Source organism: Gopherus evgoodei, chromosome 7 (assembly GCF_007399415.2).
Source record: "Gopherus evgoodei ecotype Sinaloan lineage chromosome 7, rGopEvg1_v1.p, whole genome shotgun sequence".
Taxonomy (NCBI): Eukaryota; Metazoa; Chordata; order Testudines; family Testudinidae; genus Gopherus; species Gopherus evgoodei.
The window spans coordinates 6,522,049-6,544,856 of record NC_044328.1 but is presented as its reverse complement, the minus strand read 5'-3'; the positions used below and the strand labels follow the sequence as shown (position 1 = coordinate 6,544,856).

At 42.2% G+C, this 22,808-nt stretch overlaps 1 protein-coding gene across 2 annotated transcripts in view; it reads right to left on the bottom strand.

Annotated features, from left to right (window-relative positions):
- CFAP58 (cilia and flagella associated protein 58) overlaps positions 1–22,808 on the bottom strand; it is a 105,281-nt gene that overhangs the window by 44,367 nt on the left and 38,106 nt on the right. For both annotated transcript variants that reach the window (XM_030569922.1, XM_030569923.1), the window contains exons 12-15: positions 19,487–19,627; positions 18,904–19,127; positions 16,024–16,135; positions 11,684–11,788 (exon numbers count right to left, since the gene is read on the bottom strand). In XM_030569922.1, the coding sequence (XP_030425782.1) occupies positions 11,684–11,788; positions 16,024–16,135; positions 18,904–19,127; positions 19,487–19,627 (582 nt within the window). The remainder of the gene's footprint in view (positions 1–11,683; positions 11,789–16,023; positions 16,136–18,903; positions 19,128–19,486; positions 19,628–22,808) is intronic.

Here is a 22,808-nt window from a genome sequence, read left to right as displayed (position 1 = left end):
GATGTCACAAGAAAGAAAGAACCTGAAATAATGCTCCTGCAGGATGAGTCAGTATCTGAAGTACCTACATATTTCAATTAATATACTGCATTGGAGACCTCTATTCAAGTCAGATCCAAGGAACTCGGCGAAATAAATTTGACCGCAATAGCTCAATAGGCAGCTATGCATCAAAACTTATGTATCAGCAATTAGACATTTGCAGTTGGTCTTTGGCTAGAAGTGTTCCAGAGCTGGAATTCATGGGAAGTTATTCTTCATATTAAGAAAGAATGGTGCTCTCTTTTGAGTCCAAATCTAGATCACCGGAACCTTGGCTAAGGCAATTCTGAATGTGTCTTTCAACACGCTGGCTGCTATGTGTATAGCGGGGGCGGGGGCGATTTCTTTGCTGCTTCTAGCTCCCAATTACAAAGGCAAGACAAATAATGTGTCTGACACTCCACTGTATTACTCCAGCTGTACGTTAGTGTAACGCCACTGACATCTGCGCAACTGGCTTAGAGCTGGAATCATGCAGTTGAAAATTAGGCCCCACGTGCTCATTCTTTTTCCTGGCTCCTCATGTTGCATAAAGACAGCCTCAACGCTCTGCTTTTTTCAAAGGGGCGGAGGGAGTATTTTTCTGCTTGTTTTTCATATTAGAAACATTTGATCAACCCTAAGGCCTTGTCTACACTCAAAGTTTTGCCAGCATAGCTATGTCAGATAGGGGTATGATTTTTTTGCCAACATAGCTATGCTGTCAGAAGCCATAGTGTAGATGCAGTTATATTGGCAAAAAAAGTCCTTTTGCCAGCATAGCTTGTTTAGCTCGGGGAACTGGTATAAGATATTCAGACAAAAGGAATGTGTCAGAGATGGAAAAAAAAATGCATTTGCCAATATAAACTTCACTAGGAGGATTTGCTGGTACAGCTATAGCAGAATAGCTATACTGGCAAACCTTTTAAGTGTAGACAAGGCCTAAGGGAATGTCTACATTGCAAATGAAGGCCCGATTGTAACATGGCTCGGCATACCTGTACTACCTTTAATCTAGTTAGCACGGGTAATGATAGCAGTGAAGATGCAGTGGCACAGACTTCAGTGTGGGCTAGCAATCCAAATACATAGCTCGGGGCCCCAGCAAGCTTGTAATAGGGCAGCTAACCTGTGCTGAAGCTCATTCTGCTACATCTGCACATATTGTTACCCACACTAGCTAAATTAAAGCTTGCATGGGTATGCCTACCTGTGCTTCAGTTAATTTACAGTGTAGACATACCCCCAGACTCAACATGCCATCCCCTTAATTGGGGGCTGCAAGAGCTGCTCAATGGGCTTCAACCTCCAGATGTGATGTTATAGTCCAGTTCTCTAGATCAGAGGATGTCAAAGTCCCCCAGGAAACAGAAGTAGACTAGGACCTGACATATAAAAATCTATGTAAAAAAATCCCTCCTTTTTATTTTTTGGATGAAAAAATCTCCTTAAGGGGGCATCATAAAGGAGCAGTACAAGGTAAGGATAATTTTTCAGGTGGAAGGGGATTGCAGTCCCACTGATGCACAGCTAGAGTCATACAGTGAAGTATCAGGCACATTGTTTATCTTTTGGCTTTGCAATTGGGAACTAGTAGTGGTGACGAAATTTGTTCCTCCTGTTGTACACATAGCAGCCAGCGTATTGAAAGACACATTCAGAATTGCCTTAGCCAAGGTCCCAGTGATCTAGAAAGCAAGCACCATTCTTTCTTAAAATGAAAAATAACAGCCCATGAACTCCAGCTCTGGAACACTTCTAGCCAAAGACCAACAGTAAATGTCTAATTATCGATATGGAAGTTTTGATGCATAGCAGCCTGCTGGGCTATTGCGGTCAAATTAATTTCACCTGTTGCAATGGATCTGACTTGAACTGGGGTCTCTAATGCAGTATATAAAGTAACACATGTAGGTACTTCAGATATTGACTCATCCTTCAGGAGCATTTTTTCAGGTTCTCTCCTTCTTGCGACATCCTTTCTATTTTCCTTTCTTTGTGCTTGGCACATTGGTAGCTGAACTGGGCCTGTAAGTTTCACTGAGTGCAAAACACTGGTCCAAGCTACACTAAAGACTCTCTGCAGGCAAGGAGATAGAGAGATGGTGATCTGCAAGTCATCAAAAGTCCAAGGTGGTGATATGCAGGTAGAAAAAAGTATAACATGACTCAGTTGCTGGAAGGTGAAGTTAGACAAATTCAGACTGGAAATAGGTGTAAATTATTAACAATGAGGGTAATTAGCCACTGGAACAATATACCCAGGGGCATGGTGGACTGTCCATCACTGGCAATTTTAAAATCAAGATTGGATGTTTTTATAAAAGATCTGCTCTAGGAATAATCTGCGGGGAACTCTTTGGCCCATATTATGCAGAAGGTCAGACTAGATCACAGTGGTTCCTTCTGGCTTTGGAATCTAGGAAGACTACTACTATAGGTTAAAAGAAATTATTAGGGATTACATAATGAATAATTTCCTGAAGTGAATTACAGGTATTTTTATCTAAACAGATTATCTTCTGTCAAAAAATCCCCAGCTAAACCTATCTACCTTCCATGTAACATGTACGTTCAGAAATGAAGTTGTTTCTAACAAATATAAGCAGCCCTCATCTTTATGACATTCAACTTATGATGAACGGCATTTACGACGTTTCTGAATTGATACCCTGATTCGACTTAAAACATTGGTTTTGACTTTATGATGCTCGGTCCCACAATGGAATGAACTGCGGTTCCGAGTTACGGAGTTTTGACTCATGACTCAATTTTAAGGAACCAGTTGTGTCGTAAGTCCAAGGACTGCCTTTATACAAATAAGGAAGTCACTTAAAGCCAACCGAAGCATACATATGCCAGTTCTGAGAGCACAAAGTAAATCTCAGCCACTATGAATGTGTACAGATAGTCACCTACAGTGAAGCTGAACCAGACCTTAAGAAAACCAAAACACACACACACCCCTAACATGACAGAATAGGTGGTCACTAGCAGGCCCTTCTGATGAGCATCTCCTTTTTCCTGAGTGACTGACAAGAATCTTCCAGGTCATGTTCAAAACAATGCAATACATATTAAGCACCGCCACAGCAATGAAGGACCTAGCGGAAGCAGGCTGCACGATAGGCTGGTGGGATAAGTGGTTTTTGAGAGGACTAGACTCCCATGAACCATGCTGAGAAAAATGGCTGGGATTTTTAAAATAAGTGGATCAAGACCATTTTATAATAAACAGCCTGGCCAACAATTTCACATCATACATAGAACTAAATGCTGAAGCTCCTAGACATTTTTACTCAGTCCTTACTCAGTCAAAACTTGCATTGACTTCATTGGGATTTCTGCCTGTGTAAAAACGTGAGTCTGGCCATGTCTCCACTGTGAGCTGGGGGTGTGATTCTCCAGCATTAGGCCTCATCAAGCTAGCATGGGTGTAAACAGCAGTGTTATCGTGGTCACATGGTAGCAGCAGCAGCAGAGGTAGGGAGGTGAGTATATAGCCACCAGTTTCAGGTAGGTTTTTACTCAACACAACTCAGCCGTGTCTCCGCTGGTCCTACGCATGCTTCTGCGGCTACCCTGCTATTTATACTCACACTAACTTGAGGAGAGCTAGCATTAGGATAGGTACATGAGCAGCAGAATTACACCCCTAGCTCGTAGTGTAGATGTAGCCTAGCATTAGTTTCCTGTTACAACTTAAACACACATTGTACCATATAGTCCCAAACCACTGTGTTCTGTGGACCAGCATTAGCAGTGATTTCAACAAACCTCTGAGGAACAGTTTGTTAGATCCCTACTCAGATACCACAGGGATGAGCATGGTGTAAGAACCCAAAATTAAACAGAACAGAACTACTGTCAAGTTAGCAGAGAGAATATACATCTATTTCCAGTACTTACCTGACCCCCATTACTATACTTGTCAATAACCTAGTCCCAGATTTGGACCTTAGCGTCCAAAATATGGGGGTTAGCATAAAAACCTCCAAGCTTAGTTACCAGCTTGGACCTGGTACTGCTGCCACCACCCAAAAAATTAGAGTGTTTTGGGGCACTCTGGTCCCCACAAAAACCTTCCCTGGGGACCCCAAGACCCAAATCCCTTGAGTCTCACAACAAAGGGAAATAAACCTTTTCCCTTCCCCCCCCCCCCAGGTGTTCCTGGAGAGATACACAGACACAAGCTCCGTGAATCTAAACAGAGGGAGTCCACCCTCTCTAATTCCAGTCCTGGAAACAAAAGCACTTCCCTCTTCACACAGAGGGAATGCAAAGTCAGGCTAGTACATCTAACACACACAGGTCTCCCCTGACTTCTTCCTCCCACCAATTCCCTGGTGAGCTGCAGACTCAATTCCCTGGAGTTCCTCACTAAAGAAAAAACTCCAACAGGTCTTAAAAGAAAGCTTTATATAAAAAAGAAAGAAAAATACATAAAACTGGTCTCTTTGTATTAAGGTGACAAATACAGGGTCAATTGCTTAAAAGAAATATGAATAAACAGCCTTATTTAAAAAGAATACAATTTAAAGCACTCCAGCAACTATAGACATGTAAATACAAAAGAAAAAAACCATTATTTCTACTCACAACTTGGAAACAGAAGATTAGAAAAGCAGGAAATAGAAAAATCCTTCTCTAGCTGAGAGAGATTCAGGCAGAAGACAAAGAACTCAGACACAAACTTCCCTCCACCCAGAGTTGAAAAAATCCGGTTTCCTGATTGGTCCTCTGGTCAGGTGCTTCAGGTTACTTTTTTTTCCAGGTGAAAGAGATATTAACCCTTAGCTATCTGTTTATGACAATAGTGTCTGAGCACCTCACAATCTTTAATGTATTTATCCTCACTACATCCCCATGATGTATGCTATAATTCCCTTGGAAAACTGAGGCACAGAAAAACTCAGTGACTTGCCCAAGGTCACACAGAAAGTCTGTAGTAGGGGAACAGGGAATTAAAACCCAGCTTTTCAAGTTCCAGGTTACCAAGCAAGCCAGCCATCTTTTCCCAAGTAATGACTTCAACAGAACTATGCTGATTTGTACCAGCTGAGGATTTGGGCCAATATGATGCAGTCCAAGCCAGCAAGGTGTGGATGTTCAGGGTGCTCCCAATCTTGCAGATCCTAATTCCCCAGTCCTGGTCTTCAATTGTTGCTGAACATTAAAAAAAATGTAGCAGAATTGTACTGTCACTACGATATGCTAAGTTTAAATGAGACTAAATGGTAGGATTTTATTTTTGCTAGCAGGAGGCAATCAAGCATCCTTTCAATTCCTGGCTGAAAATGTCCCTATACTGCATATGCCCCATTATGCTGATGACCAATCTTTAGAGAAGATAAGTGACAACTGAGACATAACGTGAACCTTCCCACTGTAATAAACTCAGAGGCCTGTAGTAAAAATAAACCAGATTTTAGCCAGTCAGACATAAAATCAAATTAAAGAACGAGTTCACTTTGAAGAGACAGAACTAGATTTTAAACAAATATGGCAGCACATAATTCACTTTTAATGGGACTTTTTCCTAAAGCCACACTAATCATAATCCCAACAAGGTAATTTAGTTACTTTGTGCATTTACGACACATTACTGTTCATTATGTAATTAAATGCCATACATGTGAAGAACTCACCTCATAAACAAAATGGGCAAATACTTTTTAAATCATTATTTATGATTCACTCTCTGGAGCATCTCTGCTGCAATAATAAGATCTTATAGCTAGAAAGCACCTTTTGCCCTGAAGGATCCAAAGCATTTTATATACTACAGTACATATGTTCACAAAGACTTTCACCCACCACTGAAATCTCTGGGATGACAGGCAGCAGCATTTTTCACAGAACACAGCAATACCATAAATGGTAGTTTAAGACACAACTGAAGAATAATGTCTTGTTGAAACTGCAAGAGGACTGTAGGTGAATAGAAGGGAATGATTCAAAAGTGGAAGTCAGCTAAACCTCAGATACCAGATCTTATTCACGGTGAAAGTGGCATGGGATCTTTAAATGGTCCTGACTTTGATTTTGTATCTGATTTTAAGACAGTGTTCTTCATCAGCACAGTAGCCCTAGCTGGAGCACTGAGTCACAAGGAGAAATACCACCTACCGAATCATCAATGTTATTTCCATCAACACTTGTGTTTTCTTTAAAAGTCTACCATTCAAGACCTCATGCAGCTCCTCCCTGCCTGGCATGTGAGATCTGATGAATTACAGCCCAAGGTGAGGTAGCTGCAGGTTATGTGGAAGACGAAAAGAGGAAAGGAGTTAATAATTTAACACACACAGAGGCATTTTTCTATTTGTCACTTAAAGTGTAATTTCTTCTTTGAAAAATGGCTCTAAAAATGGCAATGTGGTGCTTCATATTTATTACCTCTCAGTGGTTGATTTACAGAGCAAATCTACTCAGATGGCAAGTTAAAAAGGCTGGTTTTGGTTACAGATAGTCTGGAATCTGAGAGTCAAGCTGGTTTCTTACTGGCTCACATATCACCAGCAAGAAAGATTCTCCATTTGAAACGTGTAAGCCAGAATGGAATGTAGCACACTCTCTCATAGTTGCATTGTTTCTGCAGATCTAACAGGAGTAAAAAGTAATGAAAATATATTTTAGAGGCTAAAGTAAGTGGATATGACCAAATGCATGCAGGAGCAAATCTGAAGCGTATGTAGCGTAGCTTTCTACATAGGTCTATATTCATTGTTTTTTAATCAAGAATATTCTGATCAATATGCCCATCTGATACTAAAAAATCGTCTCCACTCAGTGCTTTGTGTGATTTTTTAAATAGTATTCACACACACACACACACAAAAAGGACTGGAGTCATGGATGGAAGGCAGAGCTGGAGTTTGTATGATACAGGTAGCATTTATTTTTCTTGTGCAACTGTTGTGGTTCTGCTGTGAGAATATGCTAAAATGAACACTCTCCAAACTTTGCATGTAACTGAGAGTAGAGGGCCCAACCAGTTCCAGAAAAAAGGGATGTTTCCAAATACCAATTTCTTACACTGTGCTCAATGCCACAAAGCTCCCTCCATACCAGTCCATTTTTGTTCGTATGTGTTGATTTGTGTGTGTAGTCCATCAGATCGACAATGACGTTTTCATGTTCTCTCTTTTTGTTGATCCTGGAGTGATTCTGAATTGCAAAGCATGACGCGCATTCTCATCAGCATATTGGGCAGACAAAGTCATTGGTGAGCGTCTTGGTAGCTATAGCAGGGGTATGACGCTTATCCCTGGCAGCTAACAATCGATTATTTCTGTCTTCTTCAAAGGCTTGGAAAGTTCTGAGTGCTTTGTGCTGCCCTGCTGATCTATTTAACGCAGCCTTCTCAAGATCATCCGGTTTTACTGCACCAAAGTGTGTGCTGTTCTTGATGCTGTCCTTGTAGTGCTTTCTGCGGGTGGCCTTGATTCTGGTGTCCTTGTGCCAATTTGCCATAGAAAATGTTTGCCATAGAAAATGTTCAGGTATTTCAGGTTCTGAGACAGATGAAATCAGTCAGTTCAGGAGGACACAAGCAAAGATTTTTACAGCAACAGATAGGAGAGCTATCCCACGGTAGTTACCACAGATCATTTTGCTGCCTTTTTTTTTTTTTAAAGGAATAACTTTGAAGTCTTGTGGCATTTCTTCATTGTCCCAGGTGTCAGTAAGGATCTTCTGGAGTGCTGTCACCACCTTTGACCCGCAGATTTATATATATATATTTCTGCCAGTATTCTATCTCTGCCCGAGGATTGTTGTGTTGATTTAAACACATCCAAAGCACCCAGCATACATACCCAGAAATCTGAGAACATTCACAAAACTCAGGCATCCTAATGACATGTCCAACCCAGCATAGTTGGGCTTTTATCAGCATGGCCTGGATGCTTGTGGCATTTGACTTTTGGAGAACCTCCAGGTTGGTAATTTTGAACCCCATAATGGCATGCAAAGACCGTATATGGAAGGCCTCTAGTTGTTTGATATGCTATTTGTATGGTGTCCAGGTCTCTCAGCCGCAGAGGAGAGATGTGAGCACAAAAGCATGATAAAGTTTTGTTTTTGTGGAGAGGGCTACTGTTGTGGGATTTCCGCACTTTACGTAGTTTTCCTAATGACTGAGAAGCTTTCTGTATCCTGTTTGTGATCTCTTTATCAAGAGATCCATCATTAGAGATATTGCTGCCGAGATAGGTAAAACTGTCAACTTGCTTTAGTTGGACTCCACTAATGGATATGCTAAGGGATATGACATGGAGTGGTGAAAATGATTGATGCAACACCACCGTTTTCTCTAGGTTGATTGTAAGGCCAAACAATTTGGATGCTTCAGCGAAGTGATCTACGATGCACTGGAGATCTCCTTCTGTGTGTGCTAGGAGGGCACAATCATCTGCAAAGAGTGCTTCTCTTATTAGTAGTTCTGTTACTTCTGTTTTTGCTTTAAGCCTCATAAGAATGAAGATTGAGCTATTGTGTCTATATCTGATGTATATGCCTCTGTTCAGCCTAGTTGTAGCATGGTTGAGAATTTGGGTGAAGAAGAGGTTGAACAGTACAGGGGCAAAGACACAGCCTTGTTTGACTCCATTTGAAATGGGAAAGGAGTCAATGAGATCTCCATTTAAAAAGTACCCGACTTTGCATCCCCTCATGAAATAAATGAATGATCTTTACCAGTTTTGGTGGGCAACCAAGTTTGCTGAGGATTGTCCATGATCCTTCTCTATTGATTATATCAAATGCTTTTGTCAGATCAGTGAAGACACTAAACAGATCCATGTTTTGTTCGATACATTTTTCTTGTACTTGCCTGATACTACAAATCATGTCTATGGTGCTATGACCAGGTCTGAATCCACACTGAGTCTCAGGTATTTCAGGTTCTGAGACAGATGAAATCAGTCAGTTCAGGAGGACACAAGCAAAGATTTTTACAGCAACAGATAGGAGAGCTATCCCACGGTAGTTACCACAGATCATTTTGCTGCCTTTTTTTTTTTTTTAAAGGAATAACTTTGAAGTCTTGTGGCATTTCTTCATTGTCCCAGGTGTCAGTAAGGATCTTCTGGAGTGCTGTCACCACCTTTGACCCGCAGATTTATATATATATATTTCTGCCAGTATTCCATCTCTGCCCGAGGATTGTTGTGTTGATTTAAACACATCCAAAGCACCCAGCATACATACCCAGAAATCTGAGAACATTCACAAAACTCATAGACTCATAGACTCTAGGACTGGAAGGGACCTCGAGAGGTCATCGAGTCCAGTCCCCTGCCCTCATGGCAGGACCAAATACTGTCTAGACCATCCCTAATAGACATTTATCTAACCTACTCTTAAATATCTCCAGCGATGGAGATTCCACAACTTCCCTAGGCAATCTATTCCAGTGTTTAACTACCCTGACAGTTAGGAACTTTTTCCTAATGTCCAACCTAAATCTCCCTTGCTGCAGTTTAAGCCCATTGCTTCTTGTTCTATCATTGGAGGCTAAGGTGAACAAGTTTTCTCCCTCCTCCTGATGACACCCTTTTAGATACCTGAAAACTGATATCAGGTCCCCTCTCAGTCTTCTCTTTTCCAAACTAAATAAACCCAATTCCTTCAGCCTTCCTTCATAGGTCATGTTCTCAAGACCTTTAATCATTCTTGTTGCTCTTCTCTGGACCCTCTCCAATTTCTCCACATCTTTCTTGAAATGCGGTGCCCAGAACTGGACACAATACTCCAGTTGAGGCCTAACCAGCGCAGAGTAAAGCGGAAGAATGACTTCTCGTGTCTTGTTTACAACACACCTGTTAATGCATCCCAGAATCACGTTTGCTTTTTTTGCAACAGTATCACACTGTTCACTCATATTAAGCTTGTGGTCCACTATGACCCCTAGATCTCTTTCTGCCATACTCCTTCCTAGACAGTCTCTTCCCATTCTGTATGTGTGAAACTGATTGTTCCTTCCTAAGTGGAGCACTTTGCATTTATCTTTATTGAACTTCATCCTGTTTACCTCAGACCATTTCTCCAATTTGTCCAGATCATTTTGAATTTTGACCCTGTCCTCCAGAGCACTCACTGTGTTCAACATATCGCTAGTACACAAAAAGCAGTGTGGTTCTTTGAACCAGCACCATAGCTCCACCAATTTACTACTGTCTCCGGTTAGAGCATTCCAGAGATTAATAGCAAAACAGCAAAACATCAAGAATTCTCACTCTCCCCCAAGGGCCCAGAAAAAACCTGACCTGCATGCAACAAAAAACCCATAAAAAAATAACCTCTATTTGGAAGTGGCGAGTCTGCCCATAGCGTTTACAGCTTTAGCATAAAGGGACCCATTTATTTCCATGTTATCACCTTCCACCCACAGTAGCATTACAAAAAGATTCTGTTGGTGATAGGAATCAACAAAAGCTTCATTTCTTCCTGCCATGGCAGAGCAGTTCTAGGGAGACCAGGGCAGTTTGGAACAATAACTAAAGGTGGAAAAATGTCAAATATCTTTAAACACAAGGGGCTTTATTCAGACTGAAACATGTATGGTAGCACCTTTTGGGATAGGTGTGTTCTGTACTCTTGCTGCACACATCAGCTGCAGAGCAAACTCAATAAGCAAGGCCAAGGAGAGAGAAGAAAAAGGCTCCATGGTAAGGAACTTAGTTGCTGTTTGTTTCCTACAGTCTTAAACCTCAGCCGAGGTCTGGTCCTTCTCTTTATCCCCAGTAGGGGTGCTCTATTTGCAAAGGTGCAAAAACACTGGTAAAGTAACCCCCTCATATGCAGCAATACAACAGCCTCTCTTCTTCTTGATCCCTTTAGTTGGGGGCTGGAGGATCTCCTGCCCCATATCAACTGAGTCAGAGGGAGATTCTCCATCTATGTTGGCAGGAAGAACCAATATTGAAAGGGGACTTACCCCATCTTCCCCTCTAGCACCATTTCAGTCTTTGTGTAGGTTCGGTGATGTTGTGGTAATTTAGTAAGGAATTCTGCTATTGGGATGATGACTGCCTATAAATCAATAGATCAGCTTTCAAGTAAACATAATTTCTTTGGCCAGGCATTTTTTAGTCCTTTTAATCATGCCTGTCATTACCAGGATGCTGAAGAAAATACCTGTTTGATTTCATTTTTATTTAGTTTGGTTTTTGGTGTCCAAATAAAATAAATCAAACCTTTTTTTTTTTAATTTGTCAGAGTCATCCAGATATCAGTGACTGGGGTATGAAAATCAACTAATCAGGTGCTATTTGTTCTCTATTTGTGTGTGAGTGCTGCCACCTACCACTAGCTAAGGGAAATGCAGGAGAACAAGCAAACTCCACAATTCAGAAAAACAAGGAGTCTGGTGGCAGCTTAAAGAGTAACAGATTTATTTGGGCATAAGCAAGTGAAGTGAGGTTTTTTACCCATGAAAGCTTATGCCCAAATAAATCTGTTAGTCTTTAAGGTGCCACCAGACTCCTTGCTGTTTTTGTGGATACAGACTAACACAGCTACCCCCGATACTCCACAATTCAGAGGAAAGGCATCCTAATAACAATATTGGGAGCATACCTATGGAGGCTGCATACGCAAGGTACAAAAAATATGCTATGCTGAGATACTGAAGACAGACATGATGCTACAGTACCTGAAGAAGCAATTCTTTCTCAACCACTTCTTCTGTCTTACTGATGAGCCGTTTCTGTAGCGTGTGTATCTTCTGTATCAATTCATAGGTACTCGGGTCACTGGCCTATTAAAGAAGAATATTATTTTTAAAGTAAAGCTACACAGCCTATACCTAGCAGTCTATGCTTCTTGTGTCCTTATTGTATACCAATATGACTGAATGAATATGAGTGTCTGGGTTCCTCTTTTACTCCAGTAGCAGCATGAACTGATTGAAAAGAGCATACATACAAGCAATCCTTGTGAAGGTAAGCCTCTCAGTATGGGAGATCTGCCATGGCAGGCCAATGTTTATGACCACCAACCTGGAGAGTCCCTCTCAAACTTAAAATTGTGATGGGGCATCCCAGCAGCCTAATCCCAAACAGACAAGGCTGGAGTATCTGCACATGCAGCTTGTCCTGGGGCTGAAGGGGAGGAAGGAGGAGGAGATTAGTACTTCATTTTTAGCAGAAGCCATTACTGACATACATGGAGCAGCACAGGCATTCAGAAACCATGCTGATGGATGCATATAAGAACTCAGACAAAGAGGAGCTCCTGAGGGAGTGAATTCTGTCCTCTTGAATCAGAGGGAGGGACATTACAACATTGTCTTTGGGAGTGGAGATCCGGGAGGACCTTCCCCCTATATAACTATTCTGAGTCTCTAAAACTCCCCTATATATGGCATCCCATTTTTAAACTGAATCTAGTGCTTATAAAGGAGGCAGCCACTATACTGGAGTTCTCCAGCCGCTGAATGTGTGCAGCACAGGAAAAAGAAGAACAAGCTTTGTACACATTTTTCCCTTCTCCTTGCACTCATGTATCTCCGCCCAGTTGCATCCCTGCCCACCATGCTCTGAGTGTCCCTAATCTCTGTTTTCCAGAAGCTAGGGGTATGTCTGGACTACGGGATTATTTCGATTTTACAGAAACCGATTTTTGGAAACAGATTGTATAAAGTGTAGTGCACGCAGCCACACTAAGCACATTAATTCGGCAGTGTGCATCCATATACCGAGGCTAGTGTAGATTTCCGGAGCATTGCACTGTCGGTAGCTATCCCATAGTTCCCGCAGTTTCCCCCGCCCATTGGAATTCTGGGTAGAGATCCCAATGCATGATGGGGCAAAAACAGTGTCACAGGTGATTCTGGGTAAATGTCATCAGACAATCTTCCCTCCGTGAAAGCAACAGCAGGCAATCATTTCGCGCCCTTTTCCCTGGATTGCCCGAGCAGACGCCATAGCACGGCAACCGTGCAGCTCATTCAGCCTTTTTTCACTGTCACCATATGTCTAGTGGATACTGCTAACAGACACAGTACTGCAGTGCTACACAGCAGCATCCCCTTGCCTTTGCAAGTTAGCAAAGACGGTTACCAGCTCTACTGTACCGTCTGCTGCCTTGCAAGTTGACAATGATGGTCACCAGTCATACTGTACCGTCTGCTGTTGTCATGAGTGCTCCTGGCCGGCCTTGGTGAGGTCGGCCAGGGGCGTATGGACAAAAATGGGAATTCTCTTCTTTAAGTTTTGTCTAAAGGGAGAGTCAGTCCTGCCCAGAATATCAGGCAAGCCTACTAAAGAACCAGAGAGGCAAACGGACGCTCCGGGTCAGAGCCCCAGACATCCCACAAAAATGATGAACTGCATGCCATTCTAGGGGGTGCCCCTGCAAAAACCGTACTCGTTACTTCCCTCCTTCTCCACCCCTCGTGGGCTACCGTGGCAGTTATCCCCCCATTTGTGTGATGAAGTAATAAAGAATGCAGGAATAAGGAACAACATTGATTTTATTGCCTCTGCGAGCAGAGATTAAAGGGGGGAGGGGAGGGCAGCCTCCAGCTGCTATGATATTCCAGGAAGGAGTGAATCTCCAGGAGACAAAACCAAAGAAGAGAATGACCTGGAGTCATTCCCATTTTTGCCCAGGCACCCCCAGCCGACCTCACCAAGGCCAGCCGGAAGCACTCACGGGACGACAATGACGGATATCAGTCATATGATACCGTCTGCCGTCTGCAAGGCAAGGCAAGGGGATGCTGCTGTGTAGCGCTGCAGCACCGCGTCTGCCAGCAGCATCCAGTAGACATACAGTGACATTGAAAAAAGGCGAGAAATAATTTTTTTCCCTTTGGTTTCAAGAGGCGGGGGGTGGGGGCTGACAACATATACCCTGAACCACCTGCGACAATGTTTTTGACCCTTCAGGCTTTGGGAGCTCAGCCAAGAATTCAAATGGTTTTCAGAGAGTGCAAGAACTGTGGAATAGCTACAGTTGTCAGTCACCCCTCCCTCCGTGAGCATCCATTTCATGCTTTGGCTTTCTGGTATGCTTGTCTCAACTCCTTAAGTTTCACGCAGCACTGTGTCGAGTCCCTATTGTGGCCCCTGTCCATCATAGCCTTGGAGATTTTTTCAAATGTTTTGGCATTTTGTCTATTGGAACGGAGTTCTGATAGAACAGATTCATCTCTCCATACAGAGATCAGATTCAGTATCTCCCATATGGTCCATGCTGGAGCTCTTTTTTGATTCTGGGGCTGCATGGTCACCTGTGCTGATCGGCGCTCCACGCTGGGCAAACAGGAAATGAAATTCAAAAATTTGCAGGGTTTTTCCTGTCTACTTGGCCAGTGCATCCGAGTTCAGATTGCTGTCCAGAGCTGTCACAATGGTGCACTGTGGGATAGCTCCCGGAGGCCAATACCGTCGAATTGTGGCCACATTAACCCTAATCCAAAATGGCAATACTGATTTCAGTGCTACTCCCCTCGTCGACGAGGAGTTCAGATATCGGTATTAAGAGCCCTTGATATCAAAATAAAGGGCTTCGTTGTGTGGATGGGTGCAGCGTTAATTCGGTTTAACGCTGCTAAATTCGAAATGAATTCGTAGTGTAGACCAGGCCTAGGAGTGGATGACAGGGGAGGTATCACCTAATGATTGCCTGTTCTGTTCATTCCCTCTGAAGCACCTGGCACTGGCCACTGTCGGAAGATAGGATACGGGGCTAGATGGACCATTGGTCTGATGCAGTATGGCCATTCTTCAGATCAGTTTTTAAGGAATAATAAAGGGAGTTCAGGCCCCAGGAACCATTCACTCATAGGCCCTTCTTAGACCACTGCCAAACCGGGTGCTAATTCATGACAACTGTACTGGTATCTTTTGTCATGGGGGATGTTTGTTCATAAGGAATTGGATCAAGACCTCATCAAAATCATTTCATATGGTTGTTAACATCTGCTGACCTTTCACTGTTCCAGATCCAAACCAATGACATAGAATTGAAAGGCTTCATCTCCCATTATCAGTCCCCTGAAATATCCAGTCTCCTACCACCTGATTTTTTGAATGGCATGATTTCCCATTTTTATCTGGAGCTGCTGGAGATTGTGCTTAGATCTCCTCGGTGCATTTCAGCATCCTGTATTTTATCTCCATTCCAGGAGAAAAGGTCAGCACATTGCGAAGCTTTAAACTCAGTGCTGAAAGATCAGAAATTAACTATCGTATTAGTCAGCACAGCCAAAATCTTCAGATGCATTTCTTTGGGGAATAGCATGTTATCACTCATTTACTAGGGCAGCTAAGCAACCCTTGGCATCAGATCAGAGACCAGCCATATGCAAAAGAGATCTCAGCTGGCTCTGAGGTAATCTGAGAAATATCCAGTGGTGTCAACTGAGCTCATATATTTGGTTTGTGCTTAACAGGTTGGGCTTTTTTGTCTTCATTTGGTAGGGTTGGATAATGTGAAAATTTGGACTTGCTGCATATATAAACATTTACATCATGTTAACCACAGTGGTTTGCACTGGAAACTCACCATTATTTATTTGGTTGCCTGTTCTTCCCCTCACCGACTGCTTACCTCTCTGACCTCAGATCGACCCACTCCCTGTTCCACTACTCTAATCCTAGCCCTTCTCATTTCTGTCCCACACAACATTCCATACTGAGTGAAGAGAGGGTCACACCTTCACTAGGGCCTTGTCTTCTCTTCTTTGAACAATCTCTCCCTTCTAATGAATCATTTCCCTTTGAATCTCAACTCAAGACCTCCCTATCCTCTTTAGCAAAGCCTTTTACGATTGTACATTACAGAAGCTACACAAAAATAACACTGATTGCATTGTGTGAAGAAGCCATTCAGCAGTTAACCACCACTGGGACTATGGAAATTTCACTCTGCCTGCCCCTCTAAATGCCAATTTGCATAACATTAAACAAAATATGACTTGTGCTATGCTGTTGATTTGGAAAAATGCCTTTTTGGTGCTTGTGATAATGTTATGCTAAAATGTACCTCCAATTTTCTCCATCTGTGAACATTCATGGGGTTCTCCAGCTCTTCCTCTAGGGCTCTGCATCGAGTCCGTTCCTTCAGTAGCTCCTTCTGCATGTGATAAACCTCCTGCCTTAAGTTCAGGACAAAAAAGACACCATGAACTTTCATGAAGAAATCAGACATCTGCATTAGCATTAACTCTTCATTCCCTTACATGCAGGATCATTAGCAATGGAAGAGACTCATGTGGTCAGCCAATCATCCTTCCCATCCCACTGCACGGTTGTACCCCCATGATATATTTTCTATTGCTTTATCTAGTCTTAATGACTCAAGCAAGGGCTTTTCACTACTTCTCACTGTTTCTCAATTTAATAGATCTCACTGCCTGGAATTTTTCTAGCTATTTCACAGATTTGAGGCTAGAAAGGATCATTAGATCCTCTAGTCTGACTTCCTGCTTAACACAAGCCATAGAATTTTACCCAGTTACCCCTGCACTGAGCCTAATAACTTGGTTCTGACTACAGCATTTCATCCCACAGGGATCACACATGGTCCACGGTATTTGCTAAAGGCCACACTTCAAACTGTTTTGAGGAATGAATTATCAGAGGGAGCATCTCAGTCTGGTTAAGAAAACAGATAATTATGGTCCAGCCTAGTGGTCACTACACTGCAGGAAATCCAAGTTTGGTTCTTGGTCATAGTCTCTCACTACATGTCCTTGAAGGGCTCAGAACATAGTGACACTGTTACACACACACATACGCTAAAATAAACATGTCCCTGGTACTTCCACAACACAGAACTCTAAATATACAGGGCAGCTGTAAGCAGGTCAGGCAGTTTGTCACCCCAATTCATTTGGGCTTTGTCACGTCACCCCAACCCACCCCGCCTGTGGGGTAGACATCAAGTCATTCACCGCTAGTTTCAAACTGCATTCTAGACCAGCAAATTGGGAGCAGGAGTTAAGTAGAGGGTAAAAGTCTGGTGGGCCTGTACAGTGGACATGTTATTATCACCTATCCCCTTCTATCGCATGCAATAGTAAAGCCTCCTTGACTTTAATATCTTCATTTAAAACTAATCATATAATTTCTCCTCCTAACAATGGTGCAGTTGTAGCCTTTATTGTGTGATTCTCACTTCACAGAACAGTTTAATACACATCGGCCCAGATTCACCGTAGCTGACATGAGGAGGTGTAAAAGACAGTTACTTATCCATATTGCAGCTGTTGCACACGTCTAAGTGGAACAGAGGTGCAAACACTCAAAGAAGAGTTTACACTTCCCCTTTCTGACCTCACCCACATGCTCCAGAAGTCATTCACCACTAAGCAGGGGCTGATTTAATATTCACAGGGCACTCCCCTAAGAACCTTGGCAATTAAGACTGTCATAGGCACATGCTGAATCAGCATGTTCTCCAGCAACCCTGCCTATACCACATCCTTGGTCAGAGCCATTGCTGTGCTGGGCACCTGCAACTCCCCACCACCCAGCAAAGGGAAGGTAATGGCTGCTTTGCCTTCCCACTTCACCCTCCTCCAGCAGATGTCCACCTCTGAAACTGCCATAATCCTTGGTTGAATTTGGCTGGCTCTTTGGAAGATCCTGAAGACGCAGGGTCTCGTGTGTAGGTTTGGATGGAGTGAGGGAAAGTGAAAAAGGCATCTCCCATTGGCAAGCCAAGAATGCTTATGGCGAAACTGGGTTAAATCTAATTAGTTGTACAAATGATAAAAGGACTCCTTCAGCTGGCAGTTTTAGTCATGGTTTGGGAGTTCATTAAAGTGTAGGCTTGCTGCTGTAGTTAGCAAGAATTGATCCACCTGTGATGGCAGGCATCACCCTATACTTCAATACATTCCTTGCATTTCAATACAGGAACAGTCTTCCAGTCCAATGCATTTGAACAGCAGGCTCAAACCCTGCCTTTGTTTGCAGTCAGTGAATGTGAGCCACAGTTGTTAAAATCCTGGGCCTGTTTCTCCAAAATTGGCAGAACTCGACTGCAGTCAATGGGCCAGCACCTCAGCTGGGGTAAATCAGCATAGCCCCATAGAAATCAATGGAAGTAGGCCTTATTTCCCCAGCTGAGAATCTCACCCAAAAGGGTTATACCAAAATTAGTGTGAATGCAGGCAGTACCATACCCTCCATCTCTGGGCTTTGAGACATAGTTACCTGCTGGAAACTCAGCTCTGTTTCTTTACAAGTCCCCCAGTGATTGTACAGCAAATGACAATGTTTTCCCACCAGGAAAGAATATGCCTCAAGTATAGTAAGGGTAAAAAAGAGAAGGAAAACTTTAAGTCAAAGTAGGAGAAGATAAATCAGCCTGGGCTATAAAACTGCGCTTTTAAAGAAACACAACCTTCAATGAAAATTTAACTAAATCTTTCTCACCGGTCAGACTCACATATAAATCTAGCAGGATGGAACGCTGAAAACATATGGGAGTTTGTTATAAATATGTCAAATGTTCTCCTTCCTCTACGGATTGCTTAATAAAAAGCAGTTCCACTAATGCGGGCCCTGGACACTACTAAGTAGCTCATCAGACTGTGAACACCTTTTCTCCTGCTGTCTCTCAAGCTTGTAATGTCACTAGTAACTCACAAGTCCAAGGTGAATTTTGGATATGGCTTCTTTTGGGTCTAGGCATCTTTTTTTTCTTCTTTCTCCCTATTTTTTCTAATTACTGATCAACTGGTTTATTAATTTAAACTAGTTAGTGTCTGAGGTCAGATAAAGCAATCTCTCCTTTGGAGTACCTTGTTTGTCATTACAAATCTTTACCATGTGTGAAAACAAGCTTCCTCGTGTGTCTCAAATGTAATGTCATGGCTGCAGCCACTAGTGAAATTGATTCATTCTGCCTTTCTACCTGAGTTCCTCCACATTAGCCACGCTCTTGCAAAGTATTCCCTTCTCCCGCCGAAGTTTCTTGATCTCCAGCTTGAGGAGTCGAATGTCTTCCATTCTCTGCCGGTATTGAGTCTCCCCCTTGTTTAGGATAGACTGCTGGATTTTGATCTTTTCATAAAGCAGAGCTAATTCATCATTGCGCCGAACAAGCTGCGACCCCAGGATGTCTCTCTCGCTGATAACCTAGGGATGCAGAACAAGGCAAGATATTAAGCTGTCAGTCATAAAACATCAGGGCCTGTATCTTCATCAGTCAAGAGCAGTTCAATCAAAATGTTATTTCATTATCAGTGAGTGAAAGCTTGTTAAGTACCTATATCTCCCCACAGTGTAAGGTCAGACCCTGGGTAATGTAAACTGAAGTCGTCTGTTGACATCAATACCGTAACAGGTTGATTTCAATGGAGCACCATCAATTTACCCCAGCTGAAGATCCGTTCCTTAAAAAGTGGGTGGGGGGAAGACATGGAACAAAGGATTGTTTCTGTGGGTTGGAATGGCAATCAAGAAGGAGAGGCTCCTTCTCAATTAGACCTTCTTACCTGGTCTAATTCCTTCTTCTGCCTCAGCCTCTCGGCATCAGCCTCAGCAATAATTTTCAGGAGTTTTCTCTCTTCTGCTTCCTGTTTTTCAATAAAGTGTTTGGTCTCCAGAGCTTGTTGTTTCATCTTAAGCAGCTCAGCCTGACAAAAGCAAAAAATATAAACTGTGCTTGGCAACAACTTCTCACTACATAAACCTGGGAATTTAGGATTAGGGTTTAGAGATAGCCTTGCACTTTCATTTAGTTTCCTGTGTTGTGCACGTGTTGCTAGTTCTCAAGAGCAAATAAGAAATACAACCGAACACACAAAGAGCTGGAAAGAAATGGTGTAAACAACATGTCAGACATATTTGTATCGAATGTTATACTCTGGAGAAAATTGGAAAGATTTCTCTATATTTATGGTAAGGTCTTGATCTGTATTTCAGGGGCACTTCATATAACGCAAATAAAGAAAAAATGTTGGGGGTGGCAGGGGTCAGTTGCTGTCTGCTGTTACAACATAGCAGAGTTGGGGTCAAAGCCAGTTTAGCTTGCAAGTAAACATAAATTTGAGGATCTCATCCTAGTGCCTAAAAGAGGTTAATCCATCTTGCAAAACTTGGTACAATTCAGAAGAGTTGTGAGATTAGCTATGAAGAGGGCCAGGACTAGAATAACAAGGGCTGCTGTAGGTCAAGATTAAGACTCATTGGCAAAAATATGTCGCAGCCAGACATGGAATAGCAGAAGGCTCTGAAAGTCAAAATTGAGGTGCTTTAGCAGATTTGAGAGCGAGGCGGAGAAGGCTGGAATAGCAGGGGTTGCCACTGATCAGGAGTGATACGCCGTTGCAAAACTGTGTGGAGACAGCTTGAAAATGATCTACCTGTGCTACAGAGGGGATTTGACCAACATCTATATCTCATTGTCATGAGTACTAAAATTTAACATATTTATTCACATAAAGGGTAATAAGGTCTTGCTGGATTACTAAACAGGTATCTAGAACTGTTAGGCAATTAGCAGTAATCAAGATGGCACTATCTTATTGAGGTCTGTTTGTACAGGTTCAAAAGCTTTTAAGCCTGGACACAAATAAAAGAAATGCTTTAGCTAGGATCTGATTCCAAGGTGCTTCTTGAGAAAAAGCATCATACAAAAGTGAGAGAATCAGAATGTGATGAAGAGTGTGCCTGAAACAGCAATAATTTAAGAGGACAGAAACTACAATTCCATCATCATAATAAAAGATCTTGTTCCGCTCTTGTTTTCTTTAATAAAACTTTTATTTTCCCACATCTGCAACATTCATATCTCTCATACTCAGTGTTGGATGCTGATCAGAATCCATCACCAGAACACAAATGTATGCTACTTTACATTAAAATGCAATCAACAGTGTGTAAAAGCTGTCTACAAACGTAAAATTGCTCATGCATTTGGCAATGCTCTGTAACATTTTTTTAATTTTTCAAAATTCAGCATCCTCCTTATGCCACAGAAAATAGAAGTTGTAAACAAGATGTGGCATTAGATGTTGGCAGGAAACTATGACATAAACAAATCCCTCAGAGGAATGCATTAAGTACATATAAAACTGGGCTAGCGGGTATAGTAAAGAATCTAACCACTGCTAGTCACTCCATGGCCCTACAAACTCAAGCAGAAGTCAGGTGGGATTAGTGGTTTCAATAGCTGCAGTATTGGGGTCTTATATACAGAAGGTAAGAGAAACAAGACTAGGTTACATACATAGTTACATTATATGCAGATAAAAAGTCAGATCCTCAACTGGTGCAAATCAGTGCTGCTCCTTTGAAGCCAGCTGAGGATCTGACCCAGAGTGTTAGAATCAGGAGAACCCATTTTGGAAAAAAATGAGAATCTTTTTGAATCTTTGCCAACATCTAGAACCAAATTCAAACCAGATAGTTATTTAGATTCTGAAATGTTCAGGGAAGAGGCCTTTTAACCTTCAATCTCCAGCCAGGGCTGGAAACAGGAATGCTGCAACCCCATGAGAAAGCTGTTCTCAAGGGCTTTCTACCTGCGATTGGAACCACAAGTGCTAGAAATTGCAGTAGTGGCTATTTGTGTGGCATCTCCAACTCAATTCCGCAGGATCAAGATTCTGATAGGTTTCAGATACACATCTCTCAACATCCGGATGCTTAACCAAACCGCTTAGAACCACAGGCCGGATCCAAAACTTACCTAAATGAATGGAAAGACTCCTGTTGTCTCCAATGGGCTTTGGATAGGGCTTCATGTAAAGTTTGCTCATCGTGCATATATGTAACACATATCTGTAAGCTACTGCATCAAGCATAAACCTCATATCTGCAGAAAAGCACCTGTGTGAATCTTACTCCTCCATGTTACACAATTTCACTTAAGCTGATTTTTCAGTCAAAGCCTGCTTTCTTCACATCAGTGCAAACAGGACAAATTGAAGCCTTCGTGCTACAAGAATAATTGGGCTTTTTTGTGCCTATGTCAGTTATTCCTCTCACCGTTCTCTACCTATGCATTCAGCAGACACACATAGGTGAAAAAAGCCACAATGCCCCAAAGCCAGTCACTAACATGATGCTAGCCCATGGACATTCTTGTGAGTGAATAACTGAGTAGGTAAAACAGTGTAGTAATCAGATTGCTGTCAAACTGATGGTGGATGATTCTGAGATTACAAGACAGGTCTCAGAACTAGTTAAGGTAGAATCCTGTCCGCAGAATATTAGGTGGTTTGGCTTCTCTGTAACTGATATAACAACTCTGAGACAGAACCTATAGAGGAATCACCTTTTTATACAATTCTATTGACATCCTGTCATAACTGTAATGTGCTGACAGTGGCTGAAAACCCAAGGAGTCACTGGACCATAGTGAGACATTGACAAAAAGAAAGCACTATGGAAAATGACAAGGGATTTTTTTATGGGACTAAATGAAGAGAAAAATTACCTGCTATGGATACTGTTTCTCTAATTCTCAGACTTGGGAAAGAGGAGCAAATTGGTTTGAGCTGTCAAGACACACGCAATAATATATCCAAGGAGGGGTTACAGAGAATGCTGAGAAAAAGAACCAGAGATCGCTGGGCCACTTTCCTTTGATTTAACACAGATTTTGCTGCTTTGCCGAACACACAATAGTGAAGTTTCTTTCTGAGCAGAGGAAGCTACTCTAAGATACTACCTGATTCTCTGAAGGCTTGTGCTTGCTAGTTACACAGCAATACAGGACTGAGAACTCCTGTGGTAGTACTGTGTTAGCACTTCAAACTACAGACACAAAAGTTAAAGGAAACAAAACTTGTAATCACAGAGTCAGATTCC